Raw genomic sequence first — 22,940 nt, 5'->3', positions numbered from 1 at the left:
GACACGTGCGCGGGGCGGTGTTAAAGACTAGCCACCAGGAGAGGGCGGCACCCACGGCCCCGCCCCGCCCCGCCTGCCGATGCCCCCAGTGCCCCCTCCCCTTTCGAGGCCCTAATGCCAGCTCGCCTTCCTAATGTCCCTCGTGGCTGCAGGAGACCTGGGGCGGGGGGCTGCCACAGATTGCCTCACAAGTGACTTCTGAGGCTGGGGGAGCTAGGAAGCTGATACCTTATTTCTCACAGTAAAACAGCTGCATTTTCAGATTTGCGGGGACGTGGAGAGATTGAACAAGAGAAAGGTTGAAGTCCAGGTCATCCCAGCCAGCCTCACGGTGCACTTTGCTTAAGAGGGTGTGCATGTCACTTGGAATAAGTTAGGTGAACGCTCTGCAGACCCTAGTAAGGAAAGGGAGAGGGCCTTAGCATGGCTGGATGCAGAACCTGGGGAGAAAAACAGGGGGAGAGAAGAGTCCTTAGAACACAGCTGGAGACCTCTCGGTCCGCAAAAGACCACAGGGTGGCGCTAGAAGCCCTCGCGCCCGGCGTTTGCGTTCGGCATGGGGTTCCGAGGGCCGAGGAGAGCAGTTCCGAGCCTTGCTAAGCTGTGCCTCTGGTCTTAGGGACAGTTCCCAATCCTAACCATCCAGCTGGGGCCCCAGAGCCGAGCTATGGCCAGGCAGACCAAGCCTGGGATCGATCGCCGCCCTGACAAGAGCATCGATTTCTGTGCGGAGAAATTAATAGATCTCTTAGTTCTTCGGACGTGGGAGCTGGGAACCATCGGCTCTCGGTATTTGTGAACCTGGGAAGTCTCAGGCCCAGCATCCAGGCCACTAAATGGCAAGTCTTGCTCAATGGCCTTCTTGACTGCAAGTATAAGTGTCGCGTTTAAGAGATCATCCCATCATGAATTGTGCCCCCCGAATAAGTACATATATAGAGGCCCACTAAACATCCTGAGTTCTTAAAAGTAACCAAACGGAGCCAGGCAGTGGTGGCACACGCCTTTAATCCCAGCACTTGGGAGGCAGAGGCAGGCAGATTTCTGAGTTCGAGGCCAGCCTGGTCTACAGAGTTCCAGGACAGCCAGGGCTACACAAAGGAATCCTGTCTCGAAAAACCAAAAAAGAAAAAAAAAAAAAAAAAGATAACCAAATGAAGGAGGAATCTCACAGAGAGAAGGACGACTCGTCTCCTAGGGATTTGAGTCAAAACCAAGGGATTTGACGGGGACATACCCAGCGCCAAGGAAGTATGTTCAAAGTAGCCTCAGGAGGCTGGGAAGGGCTGTGAGAGGCGAAGTTTCACCAGCGGAGTCCGACCTGTCCAGGCTGCGGGAAGTTACCTCGCAGATGTCAAAACACCTGTTGGACTCCAGAACTCCCCTGCAAATCAAGCCAGGGAGCCCAGCCGCTCCCTCCAGATCTGCAGCAAGCGGGATGGGGGGTGGGGATGAGGGAGAGAGAGAAACTGAGACAGAGAGAGGGGTTCCAGAGCCCAGTTCTTGGCCCCCAACCTTATTTCCCCAACACATCTGTCCCCCACCTCCCTCAGTTGACAGGCTAAATATTTTCCCTTGACTTGGTGGGAGGGGCGGAGAGAACAGAGAAGTCGGCGGCGGCGTAAACCAATCCGTTTCTGGAAAGGGCGGGAGCTGGGCGAGGTCCCTGCCTTCCTGCCCCACCAGCCGCGGCCGGTCGACCGAGGGTGGAAGTCTGCATGTCCAGGAGGTCCGCGGAGTGTCTCGGGTGGAGTGCTGCGGGTGTCTCAGGACCCCTGCTGCCGCCCCTTGGGGCACTCCCGGGGCTCACCGGGGGCTTCCACTCTGCCTCCCCTCAGAACTGCCCGGACTGTCTGGATCTTTGTGTTCTGAATCATCCTCCCTCTGGATGCCTCTCTGAGGCTCCTCCACTCCTATCTGCATCTCTGTTCCAGTATCTGTCTCTGGACCACACTGAAGCTGTCTCTAGCTGCTTGTCACAGGCTTTGTTTCCTCGGATCCGAAATTCTTTTCTATCTCCCGCGGTCTCTATTTGAGATCTCTAATCCCTTTGCCCTTGTGTGTCCCCCGCCCCCTTCACACTGGAACCTGGGTCTGCATCCTCCTTTCTCCCTGGAGGATACCTGGAAGACAATCAGGGCTGAGGTCATGGCAGTGCCTGCTCTGTGGCCCTGGGGAGTACACTTGCTTATGAGCCTGCTGTTCTTGGGATCTGGCCTGGACACACTAGAGGGTGAGTCCCCAGCAATGTCCTTCTAACCCCCATCTCCCTCCAGAACACCTATACTTAGTCTTTGGTTGGTTGGTTTTGGTGTCTCCAGACAGGGTTTCTCTGTGTTACCCTGGCTGTCCTAAAACTCTATCTGTAGACCAAGCTGGCCTTGAACATAGAGATCCACCTGCCTCCACCTCTCAAGAGCTGGGATTAAAGGTGTGCAGCACAACTGATTTCTAGTTAGTCTTTGTTGGGACGGGAAGACGAGGATTAGCTCTCAGAAGGACTTTTTGCCAGATAGAACTGTTATATGAAGAGTTTTCTCTTTCAGCTCCCCTAAGAGGTTAAGGAGTTAGAAATGGAACGAACAGATGTTCTCCAACTCATGGCTGTTAGTGAAACCGTGATCCCAGTAAAGTCTGAGTTTAAACCAAAATGAGACTGAGAATTGGAGGTTGCTTCTAGGGCCACTGACTGCTAAGAGGCAGGCTGGGATCAAAGCTGAAAACCAGGCACCAGTAAGCAATTTGACTTATTGTGTGGATGGTAGGCTCAGAGTCAGGAGAGGCAGACCCAGGGCAAGTCCTGAGCTCTGGCACCCCAGGCTTTCATCTGTGTTGGTGGGGACCCTGGGGTCCCACTGTGGGCAGGAGGGCTGTCTGAGAGAGGACTGCCTCTCCTCCGTAACTCAGTGATATACCTCAGATTCACACTTCTCACCAAAGACACCTAGGGAGTGGGAGTGGGACTAATGCAGACCAAATGGCCCCTCCCTCATGGGTTGCCAGGGCTACGTGGGACGAAGAAGAAGCAGCAACAGAAGAAGAAACAGTAAGTGTATAACGCCATCATTTAACCTGCCTTTGTCCTCCATACAGACAGAGCTTGGGAACCCAGCACTCTGGGAATGGGAAGGGTCTTAGAACACTCTTCTTTTTTTTTATTTTTTTTTATTTGATTATGAATTTTTAACATTTTATTTTTTTATTTTTTTTATTTTTAATATTTTTATTACATATTTTCCTCAGTTACATTTCCAATGCTATCCCAAAAGTCCCCCATAGCGCCCCCCCACTTCCCTACCCACCCATTCCCATTCTTTTGGCCCTGGCATTCCCCTATATTGGGGCATATAAAGTTTGCAAGTCCAATGGGCCTCTCTTTCCAATGATGGCCGACTAGGCCATCTTTCGATACATATGCAGCTAGAGACAAGAGCTCCAGGGTTCCGGTTAGTACATCATGTTGTTCCGACAATAGGGTTGCAGATCCCTTTAGCCCCTTGGGTACTTTCTCTAGCTTCTGCATAGGGAGCCCTGTGATACATCCAATAGCTGACTGTGAACATCCACTCCTGTGTTTGCTAGGCCCCGTAGAACACTCTTCTAAGTGAGGGCTTCCAGGACCAAGCCAGGGCTCCCCTTCCTGTAAGGATAATACAGATGGACTGGGGTAAGGTGTCTCATGAAAGAGGCCAGAAGATTTGCAACGCATGGTGATCTACCTGAACGCCCTACCCCTGTTCTTTCTGTGCCACGACACTGCACAGCAGATGCTAGGCAGGAGCACAGTTGTCAAAATAAAGCAAGCATGCCCTGGGAGTTAGTGTTTGGTCAAGGAGCCCAGCTGTTGTTTCCCAGCAAAGCTCTCCCTGGAGCTTGGCCTGAGGACAGGCAGGGGTTAATCTTCGAAGGTCTTAGATTTGTTTTTCCAATGTCTCACATTAGGGGAGCTCTGGAGAGGCTAAGGCATGATGGGAAGTGGGCGCCTGAGGGAACCCCCCCACCTGCCTCAAAGAGCCTAATTGGCTTTCATGGAGGGAACAGAAGTGTTTTTCCTTCTCTTCTTTTTCTGTGTATGTACCTGCCTAGCCTAGTGTGTGCGGAAGCATGTGGGCACGCACTCGTGCAACAGCCAACAGTTGAGCATGGACCACAGAGAGAATGTATAGGAAGACAGGTCTTCCTGTTCTCCATCCCATCCAAATCAGCCTTGGCAAGCGCTAAGGCAGGAGGGACTGGGCTAGCCTGTATGGAAGAATGCAGGGTATAGTACCAATGAGTGTGTGTGTGTGTGTGTGTGTGTGAGAGAGAGAGAGAGAGAGAGAGAGAGAGAGAGAGAGAGAGAGAGAGAGAGAGGTGAGGAGAGAGGAAGTAGACCAGAAAATTACACCGAAGCTTTTAGACTTGCATCTTACAGGAAGACCCTGCAAGCTCTCCTTAGGAGGAAGTGAGGAAGCATCCAGCCCCTATAGGGAAAAAAGCCTTAACAGAAAGACAAATGGACTGAGTCCCAAAGGAAACAGTAGAGTCAGGATCCAGATGTTCATGTCCTATAGTGTCCCAAGTGCCCAGAGGTTCCAATCCTGAACTGGATGGCATGGGGAAATGCAAAATTGACTTAGAACAGCCAGAACCTTGAAGAGAGGGTTGGAACTGTAAGCAGCCATGCTGGGCAGCCCCACAGGCATTCCTGTGACTTGCTGCTGAATTAAGAGAAATTAAGCCGGAGTGGGAAGTGATGCAGGGTCAGAGCTAGAACAAGGACACTGGGCCCCAGGATTGCAGGCCAAAGACCTAAGGAGCCTTTCTAGGTTTGAGACTGGAGCAGTGGATGGGGACCAGCTTGACTCCACCTCAAAATGTCAGGCTGAGGGAATGAAGTGAGGACCTCTGCTTTGACAAAGAGGAACTATGGATTGTCCCCCTTCAAAAGCAAAAATGATGTAGGTATCAGCAGGCTGGGCCCCTGAGGGCAGAGACAGAAGTACTCGGTACTCAGTACTCGGTACTTACTGCCTCCCAGGCACAGTTTGCCCTAATTTTCTCACCAAACACTCACCGAGCACCAAACGTTACATCAGGCACTGTGTGTGAACTAGGGTCTAGCAGTGAGTGAGTCAAACAGAAATCCCTGCCCTCCTGAGGTTTGCAATCAACAAAATAAATAAACAAGTTATATAAAAGATAGTTGAAAGTTACAGGAAAATGGGGTGTGGTACACACAGACTCAGGAGTCAGAGCCAGGAGGACAGAGTTCCAGGCTACCGGAGCCACACAGTAAGATTCTGTCTCAAAAACACCATGGGCTGGGGATGTAGCTCAATAGTGTGACATTTGTATAGCTAGTACTGACCCCCACCAAAAGAGCAGGGGAGATAGTTTTAAGCAGGATAGAGGGAGAGGTCTTCACTGAGGTGAAGGAGGTGAGCAAGCATGTAAGGGAACTTGGTACCGTCCACTCTGTGTCCTCCTGCCAGCATGAAGCTGCCAGGGACAAGGCTCTTGGTCTGCACTGTATTCATTTGTCTGCCCACATGTGCCTACAGTGTGCCCCAGCCTGGATATCCGCTCGGAAGTGACCGAGCTCCGTCGGCTGGAGAACTGCAGTGTGGTGGAGGGTCACCTGCAGATCCTTCTTATGTTTGCTGCCACTGGAGAGGATTTCCGAGGCCTCAGCTTTCCTCGCCTTACCCAAGTGACTGACTACCTGCTGTTGTTCCGAGTCTATGGCCTGGAGAGCCTTCGAGACCTCTTCCCCAACCTCGCTGTGATCCGAGGCACACGGCTCTTCCTGGGATATGCACTCATTATCTTTGAGATGCCCCACCTAAGGGACGTCGGGCTGCCGTCCCTTGGGGCCGTGCTGCGTGGGGCCGTACGTGTGGAGAAGAACCAGGAACTTTGCCATCTCTCCACCATTGACTGGGGTCTGCTGCAGCCTGCACCTGGTACCAACCACATTGTAGGAAACAAGCTGGGCGAGGAGTGTGCAGACGTGTGCCCCGGTGTACTGGGCGCTGCTGGTGAGCCCTGTGCGAGAACCACCTTCAGTGGGCGCACTGACTACAGGTGCTGGACGTCCAGCCACTGTCAGAAAGGTGGGCACTTGCATAGAAAGTGGCTGTAGCCACAGGGAGGCAGGCCTGGGGAAGGGTGGGTCTGGACTTTGCTGTCCCACTTCTTGTTGTTTGTTTGTTTGTTTGTTTTGAGACAATATATAATATAGTCTAGGCTGGCCTAAAACTTGACATGTGGCCGAGGGTGGCTTTGAACACCTAATTCCTCTGTCTCTGTCTCCTAAGTGCTGAGTATGCCTGACTTGCTGCCATTGTTTTTAAATCCTTACCCTTCCAACGAGACAGGTACCCTCACTATCCCATTTTCCAGGAAAGGAAACTAACTGAAGCTCAGAGCAACTAGATAATTGATGGGGCATCAGGCAGGCAGAGAGTAGGTAAGGAGGGAGTTTGGGAAGAGGGTAGACACAGTGGACAGAAGTCAGCCCAAGAAACTGTCTCCTGGGGCAGCAGCCAAGGATGCAGCCAGGTGGCCTGGGCTCGCCTCTGCTCACTAGCCAGGCTCACCTGGCATCTCTGTGCCTGTCTCTCAGCTGTAATAAGGAGGGTGGGAGCCCACACAGCGTTAGAGCAGAGCCAGGACGGTGGTATCAGTAAAAGTGGCCTTGGCCCCCTGGTGATCAGGCTGATAGCAGTGAAATAGGGAGATGGGGTGCTAAGGACAGAAAGGAGGAAGAAGGGATGGAAAGACCAGGACAGGCAAGGGCAAGCAGTGACCTAGGAGGCCCACGAGACAGAAGGGAAGCAGTGTAGAAAGTGGGGAACAGAGTAAGACCTTCCAGAAGCCAGGAGCAGATTTGGGGTTACCTAGCCTTTCTCATCCAGCTCAAGGTCTGCCCCCCTCACCTCTAGCCTCAACTCCAGGCAGGAGAATAACCGGATCCCTGCTGTATCAGCAGTGAGCTGCCTCCCTGTTGGCTGTAAACACAGCTGCTGCATGTCCTCTTAATTTGTGTACCATGTCAACAGGCCCTGGCTGGACCCACCTTGCCCTGGCCTAGCTGATCAGGAGTGGCCAGCTGGTTCCCCCTGGCACTGTACCAAGCCACCACAGGGCAGCCTAGACAGGACAGCAGGCTGCAGAGCAGCAATCCTGGTGGACAAGGTCGCTGCTCCATCTTGAGTTCTGAGATGCTCTCTGTTTTTTTTTTCTGAGAGAGGGTCTCTCTGTATAGTCTAGGCTGGACTAGAACCTCCTATGTAGATCAGGCTAGCCTCAAACTCATAGAGATCCACCAGCTTCTGCTTCCCAAATGCTGGGATCAAAGGCGGGCAGCACAGCACAGCTTGAGTTCTGATCCTCTCAAGGAGACATTGTGGGAGGTGGAGCATAGGGGGTGGGGGGTCCCACGCTGATCTTTAAGCATCTATGGGTGCAAAGAAACAAAGTTAGTATTGTAATCTGAATCGGAGATGTCTGATGCTGAGAGTGTGACCTTAAGATAGGGTGGGCCAGGGTTGGAAAGGGACATCACTGAGGGGTTGCAGAGGGACAGGTAAGGTCTAACATCTTTTGCCCGCAGTGTGTCCCTGCCCCCGAGGGTTGGCCTGCACAGCAGGCGGTGATTGCTGCCACAGTGAGTGTCTGGGAGGCTGCAGCCAGCCTGAAGACCCTCGAGCCTGTGTAGCTTGCCGCCACCTCTACTTCCAAGGAGTCTGCCTCCGAGCCTGCCCTCCAGGCACCTACCAGTATGAGTCCTGGCGCTGTGTCACCGCGGAGCTCTGTGCTCATCTGCGTGAGGTTCCTGGACTTGCCACCACCTTCGGCATCTACGAGGGCAGCTGCCTGGCTCAGTGCCCTCCAGGCTTCACCCGCAATGGCAGCAGGTGAGGGGGATACCCTTGGGGTGGTCTGAAGGTCTGAGCAGTTTCATCGGCCCAAGGCTTAAATGGGTCCGCTTGTCCCGCCAGCATTTTCTGCCATAAGTGTGAGGGCCTGTGCCCCAAAGAGTGCAAGGTTGGGACAAAGACCATCGACTCTGTCCAAGCCACACAGGACCTAGTGGGCTGCACCCACGTGGAGGGGAGCCTCATCCTCAACCTTCGCCAAGGCTGTCAGTACTTCCTGGCCACGCCCCCTCCCAATTGTATCCCTTGCATGGTTCCCAAGCATCCCTTCCTTCCTACCGCCTTTGTCCCTCCAGCTCCCTTCCCTGTGGACCCATCACCCTCCCCGGCCCTGCTCCAGTACTATCTTCCTCATCCCCAGACAATCTGGAGCCAGAGCTTCAACGCAACCTGGGTCTGGTGGAGACCATCACCGGCTTCCTCAAAATCAAGCACTCTTTTGCGCTGGTGACCCTGGGCTTTTTCAAGAACCTCAAACTAATCCGGGGAGATTCCATGGTGGATGGGTAAGGGGTCAGAAATCAGGCTGACCGACACCTCCCTGCCCCCTTCCCCAACATTCTCGGAATAGTGGTGAAGAGAACAGGCTCTGAAGTTAGTTTGCTAGCTGTGTGTGTTTGGGGAGGTTGCTTGAGTTCTCTGGTCCTGAGGTCTTCCATCTGTAGAATGAAGCTTGTGTTGTAGGACTGCAATTGTTATGCCATTGTATGCAAAGTGTGATAAACAGTGACTAGAACTCATCCAGGCAATGAGAATTTCAGGCTGTTCCATAAGGATGGGTAATGATTGCATCACCTGACAGCTCAGGGGCAGAGTGAACCTGCCTGGGTGTAAAACCATCCCTGCCGCCTAGCAAAGGAGGTCTGCTCACAAAGTAGCCAGTGTTTTTCAAAATAAAAGGATGTTTAAATCTTCATCAGTCAAGTGGTTCCCTGTGGCTTCTTCTTCTGTCTCCTGCTATATTATCGTGACCCCCTAGGGGTACTCACAAGCTGGCCAGTTCTAGCTTCTGTGTCCCCCACAGCCAGTGCACAGTTAAAGTGAGATAAAGGAGGGAAGAGACAAACTGTTCACCCCACTTCGCAGGCAAGGTCGGCAGAGAGAGGGTGGGTGAATGTCAGGACGTCACACTGCTCAGCAGTGGCACAGAGGGGGTGTCCCTGAGGCCCCTCATGAATGTGAGTGGCCTGCAGATTGCACCTGTGCTCAGTGCAACCCCTGCAGGGGAACCTATGAGCAGCAGCCCCTGGCTGCCGGAGCCCCTGTCACTTTGCACATCAAGGCGCCTGGCTTTCTCCAGGAACTACACTCTCTACGTATTGGACAACCAGAACCTGCAACAGTTGGGATCCTGGGTGGCCGCGGGGCTCACCATTCCCGTGGGCAAAATATACTTCGCCTTCAACCCACGCCTCTGCTTGGAGCACATATACCAACTGGAGGAGGTGACCGGAACCAGAGGTCGGCAGAGCAAGGCTGAAATCAACCCTCGGACCAATGGAGATCGGGCTGCCTGTAAGGCCCCGCCCAACCCCAAGTGTGCGCTCAGGACACCACACACCCACACGCACAGGCGCGCGCGCGCGCGCACACACACACACACACGCACACACACACGCACGCACACAAACACGTGTACTAAAATAGGGGATCAACCCAAGGGAAGAGCAGCCGTGGGTGGGGTCAGCGGCAGCATGAGCCTGCAGCAGGTGCTTTTCTTTTGCTCTGCCCAGGTCAGACTCGCACTCTGCGTTTTGTGTTCAACCTGACGGAGGAAGACCGCATCCTCCTGCGCTGGGAGCGCTATGAGCCACTGGAGGCCCGTGACCTGCTCAGCTTCATCGTCTATTACAAGGAGTCGTGAGTAGAAAGGGGTGCCAGATGAAGGACCTACCTTTCCTTTCCTTTTCTCTTTCTCTTTCTCTTTCTCTCTTTCTTTCCTTCTCTCTCTTTCTTTCTCAGTATGTGTGTTGGGGGATTCTCAATATGTAAACTAGCCTCTAGCTCTCAAAGATTCTCCTTCCTCGACCCCAGCCCCCAAGAACGCTGGGGTTCCAGGCTTGTGTGCTGTGCAGAGTCGATTTATTTTCAAGACCAAGGGGGTGAGAGTGTAGTCCAGCTGGGCTAGGGAGAGCCAGAAAGCTGGACCCCCAAGTCACACCCCAGCCTGGATCTGTCTCACCTTGTTTGGTCCTCCGTGCCTCAGTTTCCCCTCACCAAATGGAATGAAGAGGGCAACAGAGGTTTCTGAGAGCCCTGGAGATCATTCTGCTAGGAGAGCTAGGCTAATTAAGCTTCAATTCTCTGTGCTAACGCTCTCTGCTGACCACATGCTCTAGTCCCAGCCGCGGTTTGGGAAGTACCCGCTAAGTTGGCCATTTTTATGAGTGTCTTTACCAGCATTTCATTAAAGCCCAGGGAAAGAGGAGCTGGGTCTCTCTCTCTCTCTCTCTCTCTCTCTCTCTCTCTCTCTCTCTCTCTGTATCTCCTTATATAGTCCTGGCTGCCCTAGAACTCTAGAACTCTTTATAGGTCAAACTAGCCTCAAACTCAGAGAGATCCTCCTGCCTCCCAAGTGCTGGGATGAAAGGTGTGGACCACCAGTACCCAGCCCTTTCTTTTTAATTGGCTCTGGTTGGCCTCAAACTCTGAACTCGTTCTTCTGCTTTCAACTCCTGAGTGCTGGGATTACAGAGGTGCACACCATACCCTGTTTATGTGGTGCTGGGGATCAATCCCGAGGCATTATGCCTGTTAGACAAACACTCTACCAGCTGAGCTACACTCCAGGCCAGAATGGGCTAACTCTTTGGAGAGAGTGGACTGACCTTATCAGGAGGGATGCCACAAGAAGGCCTGCTCCCAAAACAAGTTGAGATTCAACCACAGATCTCCCAGTCAAGGCTTTTAGCACAATCCTATGAAAGCGTGACGGAAGCTAAGACAAGAGGCTCCTAAAACCAAGGCCTCACAGTTATCCCAATAAAACCCTATCTCAAAAGGAGAAATAGGAGGAGGACTGACTGTGTGTAGCTCAGTGGTGGAATGCTTGCCCAGTATGTGAGGGGCCCAAGTTCCATCCCCAGAACCAGGGCAAGAGTGAGAACAAGATCAAGAGATTTCCTAATAAGAGAAATACAAATTTATTTTTTGTTTGTTCATTTTGTTTGGGTTTTTTATTTGTTTGTTTTGTTTTTTTCTTTGAGACATGATTTCTCTGTATAGTCCTGGCTGTCCTGGAACCCACTCTGTAGACCAGGCTGGCCTCAAACTCAGCAATCCACCTGCCTTTGCCTCCCAAATACTGGGATTAAAGGCATGAAGTACCACCACCTGGTGAGAAATGGATTTTTGATCGTTGTGGGGGGTAAGAAGTGCTGTCCTTGGTAAACAGGGTCTGAACCACTCATGTGGGAGGTATTTCCTGCAAAGTAGAACTGAAAGGTTTTATTGCAGCACCATCTCAGGGTCTGGCTGGAAGCAGGAAGGGAGCCCACAGAAACAGGGTGCTCAGCTAGCCTAGGCTCTTATAGGTCTCAATGGCAGGAGAATGTTTAGTATAGGGAGATGGGGAGTGTGTTAAACATAGATTCCTGGGCCTTTCTCTGATAGTCTGAGTTGGTTGTTAGGCAAGGCCTATGGACCTGCATTTCTACCAAGCTCCTAACTGATGTTGAGGCTGACAGCTCATGAGCCACACTTTAAGGAGTTACTGACATGGGCAGCAGTGTGAGTGGCTGCCAATCTATGTTCATGCATGCAGTTCACAACCTACACAACTATACACAGCTGTGTCTAGGCACTAAGGTCAAAGAATCCTATGGTTCTCCAGGAAGCCCCCTCCCCAGCATCTCTGCTTTACAGTATGGCTGCTATGTGCTCCCTCCCCAGCATCTCTGCTTTACAGTATGGCTGTTATAGCCCCCTCCCCAGCATCTCTGCTTTACAGTATGGCTGTTATAGCCCCCTCCCCAGCATCTCTGCTTTACAGTATGGCTGTTATAGCCCCCTCCCCAGCATCTCTGCTTTACAGTATGGCTGTTATGTGCTCCCTCAGGGGCAGACACTGAGAATCCTGGTCCAATTTTGATCCAAACCTACTTGTGTGTCATACCTCACGAGGCATCTTCCCTCACAGCATCTACTCTGCAACCCCCATACCAGCTCCTGGACCAGCCCACTTCTGAGTTCCAGCAAGAACAGGTCCTCAGGCCTCTCCTCATCTCACTCCACCTGCCTCCATTCTATCCATGGGCTGGGGAGATGGCTCCGTAGGTAGAGTGGGGCTTGCTGCACAAGCCCGAGACCTTGAACTCAGATCTCAGCACTCACAAAAAAAGCCAGGTGTGGCAGTGTGCATCTAGCGGTCACACTAGCACTGGAGGACAAAACCAGAAAGATCCTGGGGGCTCGCTGGCCAGGGGTTAATAGAAAGAGCAAGCACCAGGTTCAGTGAGGAACCTTATCTCAAAATAAAAGGTAGAGAGTGATTGAAGAAAGAATGTCAACACCAACCTCTGGTCTCCACACACACCAGCACCGGTGAGAACATCCCTACATATGCACCATTACACATGTGCACACATGTACACACATGCACACATGTACACACACACACATACTTTTTTTGTCTGTGGCTCAGCATAATTCCACCCCTCTGCCTCCCATCAAAGAAACGGATACAATGAACACAATGTAATTAATACCCCAAAGCCTGCTGACTGATGTCTTCCATTCGGTTCTTACTTCCTTTGCTGATGGCTTCCATTCGGTCCTTATTTTTTTTGCCCGGGAGCCAGCCCTCCTTATATCCCTAAAGCCCATGGTATCTCTTCAAGGCCTGCTTCTGGCCTAAACCCCAAAGTCCACCTCAATTATTCCCTTGAACTTTTGGGTCTTGGCTTTTGGAGATCCACCTTTAAGACTTGAGAGCTAGCTGGGTGTTGGTGGTGCATGCCTTTAATCCCAGCACTTGGGAGGCAGAGGCAGGCGGATTTCTGAGTTCAAGGCCAGCCTGGTCTACAAAGTGAGTTCCAGGACAACCAGGGCTACACAGAGAAACCCTGTCTCGAAATACCAAAAAAAAAAAAAAAAGAGAGAGAGAGAGAGAGAGAGAGACTTGAGAGCTAGCCAATTGTGATGGCACACCTTTAATCCCAGTACTTGGAGGCAGAGGCAGGTGGATCTCTCTGAGTTCAAGGGCAGCCTGGTCCACATAGAGAGTTCCAGGATGACATGAAAGCTAGGAACCAACTTCTAGAAAGGTGTTTCTAGAAACATAAACATGTGCAAAACTGTGCCTATAATCTGGGAGGTTCATAGACTTCCAAGTCCATGCAGGGGCCCTGTGCAAAACACTCTGTTCATTGGGTTTGGTAGTACAGGCTAATCCCAGCAAACACTCGGGAGGCCAAAGCAGAGCGAGGGCAAGTTCCAGACTAGACTGAGCTACTTAGAAATACTCTTTAAAACAGGACAAAGAAAAGCCAAAATAGACTCTGCTCTCCCAGGCTCCAAGTCACCTCACTAGAGATGAGAATGATATTCTTGCCCCCCACAACCACTTTTTAAAAAAGAATTATTTATGTCTGTGAGTACACTGTGGCTGTCTTCAGACGCACCAGAAGACGGGCATCAGATCCCGTTACAGATGGTTGTGAGCCACCATGTGGTTGCTGGGACTTGAACTCAGAACCCCTGGAAGAGCAGTCAGTGCTCTTAACCACTGAGCCATCTCTCCAGCCCACTATAGTTCATTTTAAAATACAATTCAAACTTTTTTGTGGCTCTTTTCATGATGACAAAAGCTCAATCATTCCTCTGAAAGACAAGGGATATTTCATTACAATTTGTGATGTGTGGCCACGGTCATAAGCCATACAGTGTGGGTGCATTGCCAGAATTACAGCTGTCCTAAGTCACATAGTTATAAGAATCCTGAGTCAGGCTGGTGTGGGGTGTGTGTGTGTGTGTATGTGTGTGTACTAGAGCTTGGAGGTCCCCCAATACTGGGAATGGGGTATTCAGCCCATTTCAGAATGCCACAGAACACGTGGGTCCAGATGCCTGTGGAACCCAGAGCTGGAACCTGTTGGATGTGGAACTACCCCTCAGCCGCACCCAGGAACCAGGGGTGACCCTGGCCCCCCTTAAACCCTGGACACAGTATGCTGTGTTTGTGCGGGCCATCACACTGACCACCGCTGAGGACAGTCCCCATCAGGGAGCCCAGAGCCCCATTGTCTACCTGCGAACATTGCCTGCAGGTGAGCTGAAGGCACTAGAATGAGATGCCTAAATCCTGGTGCGGAAGAGGGAAGCACACAGGTGCTAGACACACAGAGGCTGGGGCACCCTAGAAGACAGGACTCCTTTCACACTGGGCCTGGGGGAGCCTGGGATTGAACTTGTGATCGCTGGATGAACTCAGAGAGCTGTGAAGGATTTAGAATACTGAAAGTTGAGCTTCTTTATAATAATATTGTCTCCCCAGGGTCAGGTCCAGTCTCAGGTGGAAGAGTGTTTACCTACCCTGGAAGCCCTATTTTCTGAAACAGAGAAAGGACAGAATGATTTCTAGGGAAGGAAGGCTCTAGAAAAAAAGAGGGTGGATCCAGAGTGAGACACAGAGACACAGAGAGACAGTGAGAGACAGAGAGACAGAGAGAGGGAGGGAAGAGCTCAATATTTGGAAGGGTCCCACCCCTGAGCGTCACCCTTTTCACAATCACAGCACCCACGGTGCCCCAAGATGTCATCTCCACCTCCAACTCCTCTTCCCACCTCCTGGTGCGCTGGAAGCCACCGGTCCAGCGCAATGGAAACATCACCTACTACCTGGTGCTGTGGCAGCGCCTGGCGGAGGACGGTGACCTCTACATCAATGACTACTGCCACCGCGGTGCGCCCTGGGTGCCTCAGGCCGGGGGTGCTCGGTAGTGGCGGGTGGACCACTGCCTTGACTTCTCTCCTCTGCACGGTGGCCACAGGTCTGCGGCTGCCCACCAGCAGCCACGACACACGCTTCGACCGTGAAGACCCGGCGCTGGAGGCTGAGCCGGAACAAGGCTGCTGTCCTTGCCAACACTCACCTCCTGGGCAGGCCCTGCCTGCACTGGAGGCGCAAGAGGTCACCTTCCAGAAAAAATTTGAAAACTTCCTACACCATGCCATCACCATCCCCAAGTGCGACCTGGTTGGGAGGGCCTGAAGGGCGGTACCTTGGAGAGGGTGGGACTTAGTGGGAGGGGCCTATTATGGTGTGGGCCTGGCCTTGGTGTGGGAGGATTTGGAGGCAGGGTGAAGCGATAGAGCGCCCCCGGAGCTGAGAGGGTCCCCGGCCTCCTCCAGGGCTCCATGGAAAGTGACGTCCATCAACAAGAACCCCCAAAGGTGAGCTGGGACAGGTGTGGGGATGGTGGGAGGGGCTCTGAGAACTGGCTTTACATCTCTGATTTATCCCATTGCCAGGGATTCGGAGAGGCACCGCCGGGAAGCTGGACTTCTCAGACTAGGGAAAAACAACTCGGATTTTGAGATTCAAGAGGACAAGGTTCCCCGGGAGCGAGCTATATTGAGCGGCTTACGGCACTTCACAGAGTACAGGATTGACATCCATGCCTGCAACCACGCCGCGCACACTGTGGGCTGCAGCGCTGCCACCTTCGTCTTTGCACGCACCATGCCACATAGTAGGTGCCCCCTCACGCTAGTCAGTGCTCTGTAACCAGCAGGTTTTGTCCTCCAACTAGTCTCGGAGCCTCGCTCTGTTCACCCTTCCCGGTCCCCATGATTGTGGAATTTCTCCAAACTTCCCAGTTTAGCCTGGGTTTGAACGTGAACAAGAGGAACTGCTTGTGGCCTATTTGCCAGATGCCCCCTCCTACAGGAGAGGCCGATGGCATCCCGGGGAAAGTGGCCTGGAAGGCAGCTGGCAAGAGCAGTGTCACCTTACATTGGCTTGAGCCCCCTGACCCCAACGGGCTCATCCTCAAGTATGAAATCAAGTACCGACGCCTGGGAGAGGTAGGTACCCAGCCGCCCCTACCCCACCCTGGGTTGGCACCTCCACCCGCTCCCCAGCCTGCTGTCTGTGCTGTCCACAGGAGGCCACAGTGCTTTGTGTGTCCCGTCTTCGATATGCCAAAGTCGGTGGGGTCCACCTGGCTCTGCTGCCCCCTGGAAACTACTCTGCTAAAGTTCGGGCCACCTCGTTGGCTGGCAATGGTTCCTGGACTGACGGTGTTACCTTCTACATCACCGATCTAGGTGAGACAGATCTGCTTCCCAATCTGATCTCCACTCAGCAGCAGCCCTGCCCATGACCATGCTCCAGCAGTTGCCTGAGAAGCAGCTTATACCCTGACCTGTCAATTCTCCTCACCCTCCACCACCAGAGGAAGAGGATACTGGGGGGCTGCGCATCTTCCTCACTGTCACCCCTGTGGGGTTCATGCTGCTCGTGACGCTTGCTGCCCTCGGTTTCTTCTACAGCAGGAAGAGGTGATGACAAGTCCCACACATTTCCACCCCGCTCTCTCCCTGAGCCATCTCATAGAGACAGCACAGTCAGACAGTAATAGTTTAGACAACAGAAAGGACTTCCTTAAAGACAGGAACTCTTTCCCTAGAAGGTATGAAGGAGGCATACCTCTTAGCTGGGGTGACAACACCTCTTTTTTAACCTGGAAATGTCTTGTAGCTTGAGGAACTCCTTGGTGTGGGCACGTGGGGGGGGAGGGGGAACTGTTGGTTCCCATGCCCTTAGCTGGAGCAAGCAGGTTCTGCTGTGACAAGAGGAAGACAGGAGCCCTAGTATACGCTTGTACAGATGTCATCACATGCCCCTGGGGTGAGCACAAGAAGGTCCACAGAGAGAGGACCCCCTCTTTCGACCCCTGGCTTTACCTATTCCCAGCCAATTTGATCCCAAGACTAGTATCATGGGCAGCTTGGCAATGCTTGGGACTCCCCAGAGGTCATGCTGGCCAGAGCAATTGTGGTCAACAGCATCCTGTGGATCCATCTTCCCCTTGATCCATTGCCTCCTGTTGCAGAAACAGCATGCTGTACACATCGGTGAACCCCGAGTATTTCAGTGCATCCCACAGTAAGTCCAGGGGCATAGTAGGTGTGGGAAAGGAGGTGGGCACAAGAGAGTGGAGCTCCAGAGAGCCTTCTTGGAGAAGGTGGCCTTGGGAACAGAGCCCTTCAGACGACAAATCAAAGGGAGTCCTTGTCTGTGTAAAGCACACCTGAAATGACATTGTAGCCTTTGGTGAAGAAACAGCACCCTAATCTGATGGTCTGGGGGTGACGGCTAGGGAGATGGCTCAGCGAGTGAAAGTGTTTACTCTGCAGGCATGAGTGCATGAGTCTGAATATCCAGCATACATAAACACTTGACACCATTATACATGCCTGCAACCCCAGCCCTGGCTGCTGAGACAGGCAAGGATCCCTCAGAGCTCATTGCCCACACTCCCAGCCCTGTCAAAGCATGGGGCTTCTGTATCCGCGGGAGATTCTGTATCAATGCAATAACTCAGCAGGTCCATATGCACACCATTGTGCAACACACCCACCACCTCACCTCTACCACCACCACCACCACCACCACCACCATCTCCACCACCTCCACCACCACTACCACCACCTCTACCACCACCACCACCACCACCTCCACCACCACCACTACCACCATCTCTACCACCACCACCACCACCACCTCTACCACCACCACCACCACCACCATCTCCACCACCTCTACCAGCAGCAGCAGCACCACCACCATCTCCACCACCTCCACCACCACCACCACCACCACCACTACCACCACCTCTACCACCACCACCACCTCCACCACCACCACCACCATCTCCACCACCACTACCACCACCTCTACCAGCAGCAGCACCACCACCACCTCCACCACCACCACTACCACCACCTCTACCAGCAGCAGCACCACCACCACCTCCACCACCACTACCACCACCTCTACCAGCAGCACCACCACTACCACCACCTCTACCACCACCACCACCACCATCTCCACCACCTCCACCACCACTACCACCACCTCTACCACCACCACCACCACCACCTCCACCACCACCACTACCACCACCTCTACCACCACCACCACCACCACCACCACCACCTCCACCACCACCTCCACCACTTCCACCACCTCCACCTCCACCACCACCACCACCTCCACCTCCACCTCCACCACTTCCACCACCACCGCCAAACAAAACTGAAAAGCTGAAGAGGTCATTCACCAGTAAAATGTTCCCCACAGTAGCTAAGAGCATCAGCTGTTCTTGCAAAGGACCTGGGTTCTAGCCCCCAGCACCCACAGGGCTACTCACAGCTGTCTATAATTCTGCCTCCAAAGACCCCATGCCTTCTTCTGGTCTTGAGGAGTACTCATGTGGCACACATACATACACACACATGCAGGCAAAACACTCATGCACTTAAAGTATAAAAAGATAATAATAATAATTAAAATGTTTGCTGCACAAGGGTGAGGACCGGAGTTCAGATTGTTTGGATCCCCAGAAACCATCATAAATGCTACGTGGGTGCACACAGGTAATTCCAGCCTAAGAAAATGGAGTCAGGGATCCCCAGAGCAAACTGGTTAGGACTAGGCATATCGGTGAGCTCTGGTTTCAATTAAGAGTCCCTGCCTCAAAGAACAAGGTACAACACACACACACACACACACACACACACACACACACACACACACACACACACACACAGAAGTACTGCCCTAATTTGAAACTAACAGTTCACTGTTTTCTGTACCAAGGAAGCCAGCATAAAACTGGCATAGACGCCTTTGTCCTGCCTTTGTGTAAACCTGTAGTTACCAAAATCTTAAAGGATGTAGGATCTTTAGAAAAATAGTCCATTTTTCACATTAAAGTTGGATAGTGGCTTTAAGAAAGGGGAAAAAAAGTCCAGAAGCAGATGAAGGCCTGTGGAGAGATGCACCCCTGCCTCCCAACACACACACCCTTTCTCAGTGTATGTCCCCGACGAGTGGGAGGTGCCTCGGGAGCAGATAGCCATCATCCGGGAGCTGGGCCAAGGTTCTTTTGGGATGGTCTATGAGGGACTGGCCCGAGGACTTGAGGCTGGAGAGGAGTCCACGCCTGTAGCCCTGAAGACAGTTAATGAGCTGGCCAGCGCTCGGGAACGCGTTGAATTCCTCAAGGAAGCGTCTGTCATGAAGGCATTCAAGTGTCACCATGTGGTAAGAGGGAAATGGTCTGAAATGAGGTCAGGGAATTATCCAGGTCAGGGTTGGTAAAATCCTGATAGGAGAAGAGTCACGTTGAGAGCTGAGATCGTCATGAAAGGGTACAGCACTGGGAATCCAGAGAGTTATTTGGGTCTTGATTGGAATCAAGGTCAGAGGTGAGCAAGTCATGATTATGGTGATAATCAGATATGATCAGGGTTAAGAGTCAAGGTCAGGGGAGCTTTTAGGTCAGGATTAGGATTACACTGGAGTGTGGGTCAGGGTGGGCATCTGAGTCAGGTTATAATTACAGCAGACTGAGGTGTTGTTCCCCATGAATCAAAGAGACAGGAGGGACTACCACAGAGATCTTTGTCATCCCAGGTTCGTCTCCTGGGTGTGGTGTCTCAGGGCCAGCCAACTCTGGTCATCATGGAGTTAATGACCCGTGGGGACCTCAAGAGCCATCTCCGATCTCTGAGACCTGAGGCAGAGGTTGGAACAAGAAAGACCCTGAGCCGTGTGATGCTGGGGAGTTGAGAAGAGCTGGGTACAGTGTGGGTGTGGGGCAGTCCTTCACCAGCCTCCCTCTGCCACCTGTAGAACAACCCCGGCCTCCCGCAGCCTGCACTCAGTGACATGATCCAGATGGCAGGGGAGATTGCAGACGGCATGGCCTACCTTGCTGCCAAGAAGTTTGTGCACCGGGACCTGGCGGCCCGCAACTGCATGGTGTCCCAGGATTTCACCGTCAAAATTGGTGGTACAGTGGATACCAGGTGGATGAGGGAAGTCTAAAGGTAGAGAGCCTCCCTAAGCTAGCCATAGGAGACCAGGCCTGGCTCACAGGCGTGTCAGGCAAGTCCCCAAGTCCTGAATCTCTGAGAAGGGATGGCCTCCAAGATCCTTTGAGCTCACGCATTCCAGAATGTTTAGAGAGAATGTAGAGGGGTTTGGGGACTTCTTCCAGGGAAACTAACTTGCGACTTCCCTGAAACTCTTCCTTCCAGACTTTGGAATGACTCGGGATGTGTACGAGACAGATTATTACCGCAAGGGTGGAAAGGGGTTACTGCCAGTGCGCTGGATGGCCCCCGAGTCCCTCAAAGATGGAATCTTCACCACTCACTCAGATGTCTGGTAGGGCCTGGTGGGAGCAGAGGGTTGCAGGGATGTGCAGCGGCATCTGGGAAGGGCCTGGAACACTGCCACACCAGGGATGCTAAGCAGCCTGAAGGGTGCTGGACTCAGGCCGTCCTTCTTGTGCTCCAGGTCCTTCGGTGTGGTGCTCTGGGAGATTGTGACCCTGGCCGAACAACCATACCAGGGTCTATCAAATGAGCAGGTGCTGAAATTTGTCATGGATGGTGGAGTTCTAGAGGAGCTGGAGAACTGTCCGATTCAGCTGTGAGTCATCCCATTGTCTGTCCTTCCCTCCCTCCTTCATCCCTGCACTGTGCTCACTACCCTCCTCCTCCATCCCTGCACTGTGCTCACTACCCTCCTCCTTCATCCCTGCACTGTGCTCACTACCCTCCTCCATCCCTGCACTGTGCTCACTACCCTCCTCCTCCATCCCTGCACTGTGCTCACTACCCTCCTCCTCCATCCCTGCACTGTGCTCACTACCCTCCTCCTCCATCCCTGCACTGTGCTCACTACCCTCCTCCTTCATCCCTGCACTGTGCTCACTACCCTCCTCCTCCATCCCTGCACTGTGCTCACTACCCTTGGCTCTGACCTTCCTCCTCCAAAGCGTCTACATCACTGACTCCCAATTCTTTGTCTATTTGGTTTTGGGGTTTGGGGGATTCAAGACAGGGTTTCTCTGTGCAGTCCCAGCTGTTCTGGAACTCTACAGACCAGGCTGGCCCCAAACTCACAGAGATCCACCTGCCTCTGCCTGCCATGTCCTGGGACGAGTCCTGGGGTTAAAGGCGTGTGCCACCACAGCCAGGCTGCTCCCAGTTCCTAACTTACCTACTTTCCTCACTTTTTCCCCTCTGACCCCTTCCTTCCACCAACTGATCCTGTAGTGTGGGAGGCAGGGGTCTGTCTGGCATCCCTTTAACCCCACCTCACCCCCCCCCAGACAAGAGCTGATGAGACTCTGCTGGCAGCATAGTCCACGCCTGCGCCCGACTTTCGTCCACATCCTGGATCGAATACAGGATGAGCTTCGGCCCTCTTTCCGGCTCTGCTCCTTCTACTACAGCCCAGAGTGCCAGCGGGGTCAGGCCTCCTTGCTGCCTACAGAGGCAGAGCCTGACTCCCCACCAACCTTAAATGGAGCTTCAGACTATAGTGCCCCAAATGGGGGCCCAGGGCACTGATGAGTCAACCTTTTCCCACCTGACTGGCCTCCCACCGGCAGAGAAGGCAGAGCCCAACCTTTATGGCCAGCTGTTCCCCTCTCACCTCGAGTCCCCCTCAGATGAGTCAAGAATCAGCTCAGCACTAGCAGAGATCAGGTGCCAGAAAGGGAGGCATCTGAATTCACAAATGCACAGACTCACAGAGACAGCGTGTGGGAGATCATGAGAGGCTGCAGCAGGAGGGACTCTCAGGCCACAGGGCAGAAGTGCTTTGCCCTCAGAGAGAAACACTTGTCAGACTGAGAAAGCTAGCCCACGGGAGGCAGGGTCCAGAGACACACGCCTCCAACTTCAGGTGGTCAACAGCTTGAAAGCAAATGAGTGGCCAGAGGCAGGCCTGGAGGTCTCTCCACTCATGCTGGGGCCTGGGGACAAGGAGTCCTTCTTTCCCTGTGGTCGGCTCCTCCCCCTCTGTCCCACATACCAGGACAAAGCAGGAACCCTAGGACCCTCACTCCTCTCCCCCTGCTCTACCCAGGGACCCCAAGCTTGGTGCTCCTCCTTCTTTTGCCTCAAGAGCATCCCTCGATGTGCAGTCTCCCCTTTCCCAGCTGTCCCCTGGATTGTTAGCCCTGGATGCTAGGGCTTTGAGAGCCTTGTCTCCCTCTCTCCCATCTCCCACGCAGCCTCTCCGGGGAAGACTGGAGAAGACTCAATAAATACGGAGGTCTGTTTGTATCTGGTCCCAGGCCACCCATTATCTCTCCATCTACAGTGTTGACATAGGATAGACTTCCTCTCTCTTTCCAAAGGCAGTCATACATGAAAAAAAAAAAAACTGCTATGAAATATTGCCTCCATAAGGACCCCAGCAGCCAGAATTACCACAACAGTGACACAGAGCAATCTCATCATTATGACACCCATGGCCGGAAGTGGCTGAGGCCCCCAGGGGACCTCTGTATAACAGAACCAGTCCGTCCTCCATCCCTCTTCTGCGTTTTGTCCATTGCTGAAGCTGACCAGTGGACAGGTATCACAGGACAGTCTTCAAGTGGCCAGAGCATGGAGTGGAGGAGGGGCCCTATTCCTACTAGTGCCCTAGCGGAGGCAGGGACGCATGCCAGAGCAGGATCTGTGTCAGGATCCGGGTGGTTATTCTGGGAGGCTGGGATCTCCACTTCAGTCTCATATGCTTTTGAAGGGCACAAGGAGGCAGTCCAGGCTTTTATGTCAAAACCAGGGCCTCAAAGCTTTTTAGCACCCTCCACCCAGGTTGATGTGGCTGCACCATCATCCACCGAGCAGGCTTGCACATTGCACAGTCCTGCGACAGCTGGGAGAACCACAAAAACATCAGGACAGGACCTGATTTGGGACAGGCATTGAGCTGTGTGAAGCCATATTTGGTTCCATAGCGATCCTGTTTCTCAGACTCTAGGT

At 52.9% G+C, this 22,940-nt stretch overlaps 1 protein-coding gene across 1 annotated transcript; it reads left to right on the top strand.

Moving 5' to 3' along the window:
* Positions 1–1,707: 1,707 nt before the first annotated feature.
* Insrr (insulin receptor related receptor) lies at positions 1,708–22,212 on the top strand. The gene is made up of 22 exons (XM_021157729.2): positions 1,708–2,233; positions 5,544–6,095; positions 7,598–7,901; positions 7,986–8,128; positions 8,284–8,428; positions 9,223–9,437; positions 9,656–9,782; positions 13,950–14,188; positions 14,656–14,823; positions 14,912–15,107; positions 15,273–15,314; positions 15,393–15,613; positions 15,811–15,947; positions 16,028–16,190; positions 16,319–16,424; positions 16,979–17,031; positions 18,965–19,194; positions 19,567–19,677; positions 19,786–19,945; positions 20,193–20,322; positions 20,455–20,589; positions 21,275–22,212. Exons 1-22 carry the CDS (start codon positions 2,149–2,151, stop codon positions 21,513–21,515), a joined length of 3,903 nt encoding a protein of 1,300 aa, XP_021013388.1. The 5' UTR covers positions 1,708–2,148; the 3' UTR covers positions 21,516–22,212.
* The last annotated feature ends 728 nt before the right edge of the window (positions 22,213–22,940 follow it).

This window comes from Mus caroli, unplaced genomic scaffold (genome assembly GCF_978045245.1).
Source record: "Mus caroli unplaced genomic scaffold, Mus_caroli_1 scaffold_3, whole genome shotgun sequence".
Classification (NCBI taxonomy): Eukaryota; Metazoa; Chordata; class Mammalia; order Rodentia; family Muridae; genus Mus; species Mus caroli.
This window is presented reverse-complemented; position numbering and strand designations above follow the sequence as displayed.

Bases quoted from the DNA above. Each gene is read 5' to 3' on its own strand.
- Insrr (XM_021157729.2), top strand. From the start codon at position 2,149: ATGGCAGTGCCTGCTCTGTGGCCCTGGGGAGTACACTTGCTTATGAGC. The intron at 14,189-14,655 runs GTGAGCTGAAGG...TCACAATCACAG, and splicing joins CCTGCGAACATTGCCTGCAG to CACCCACGGTGCCCCAAGAT. The intron at 19,946-20,192 runs GTACAGTGGATA...TCTTCCTTCCAG, and splicing joins TTTCACCGTCAAAATTGGTG to ACTTTGGAATGACTCGGGAT.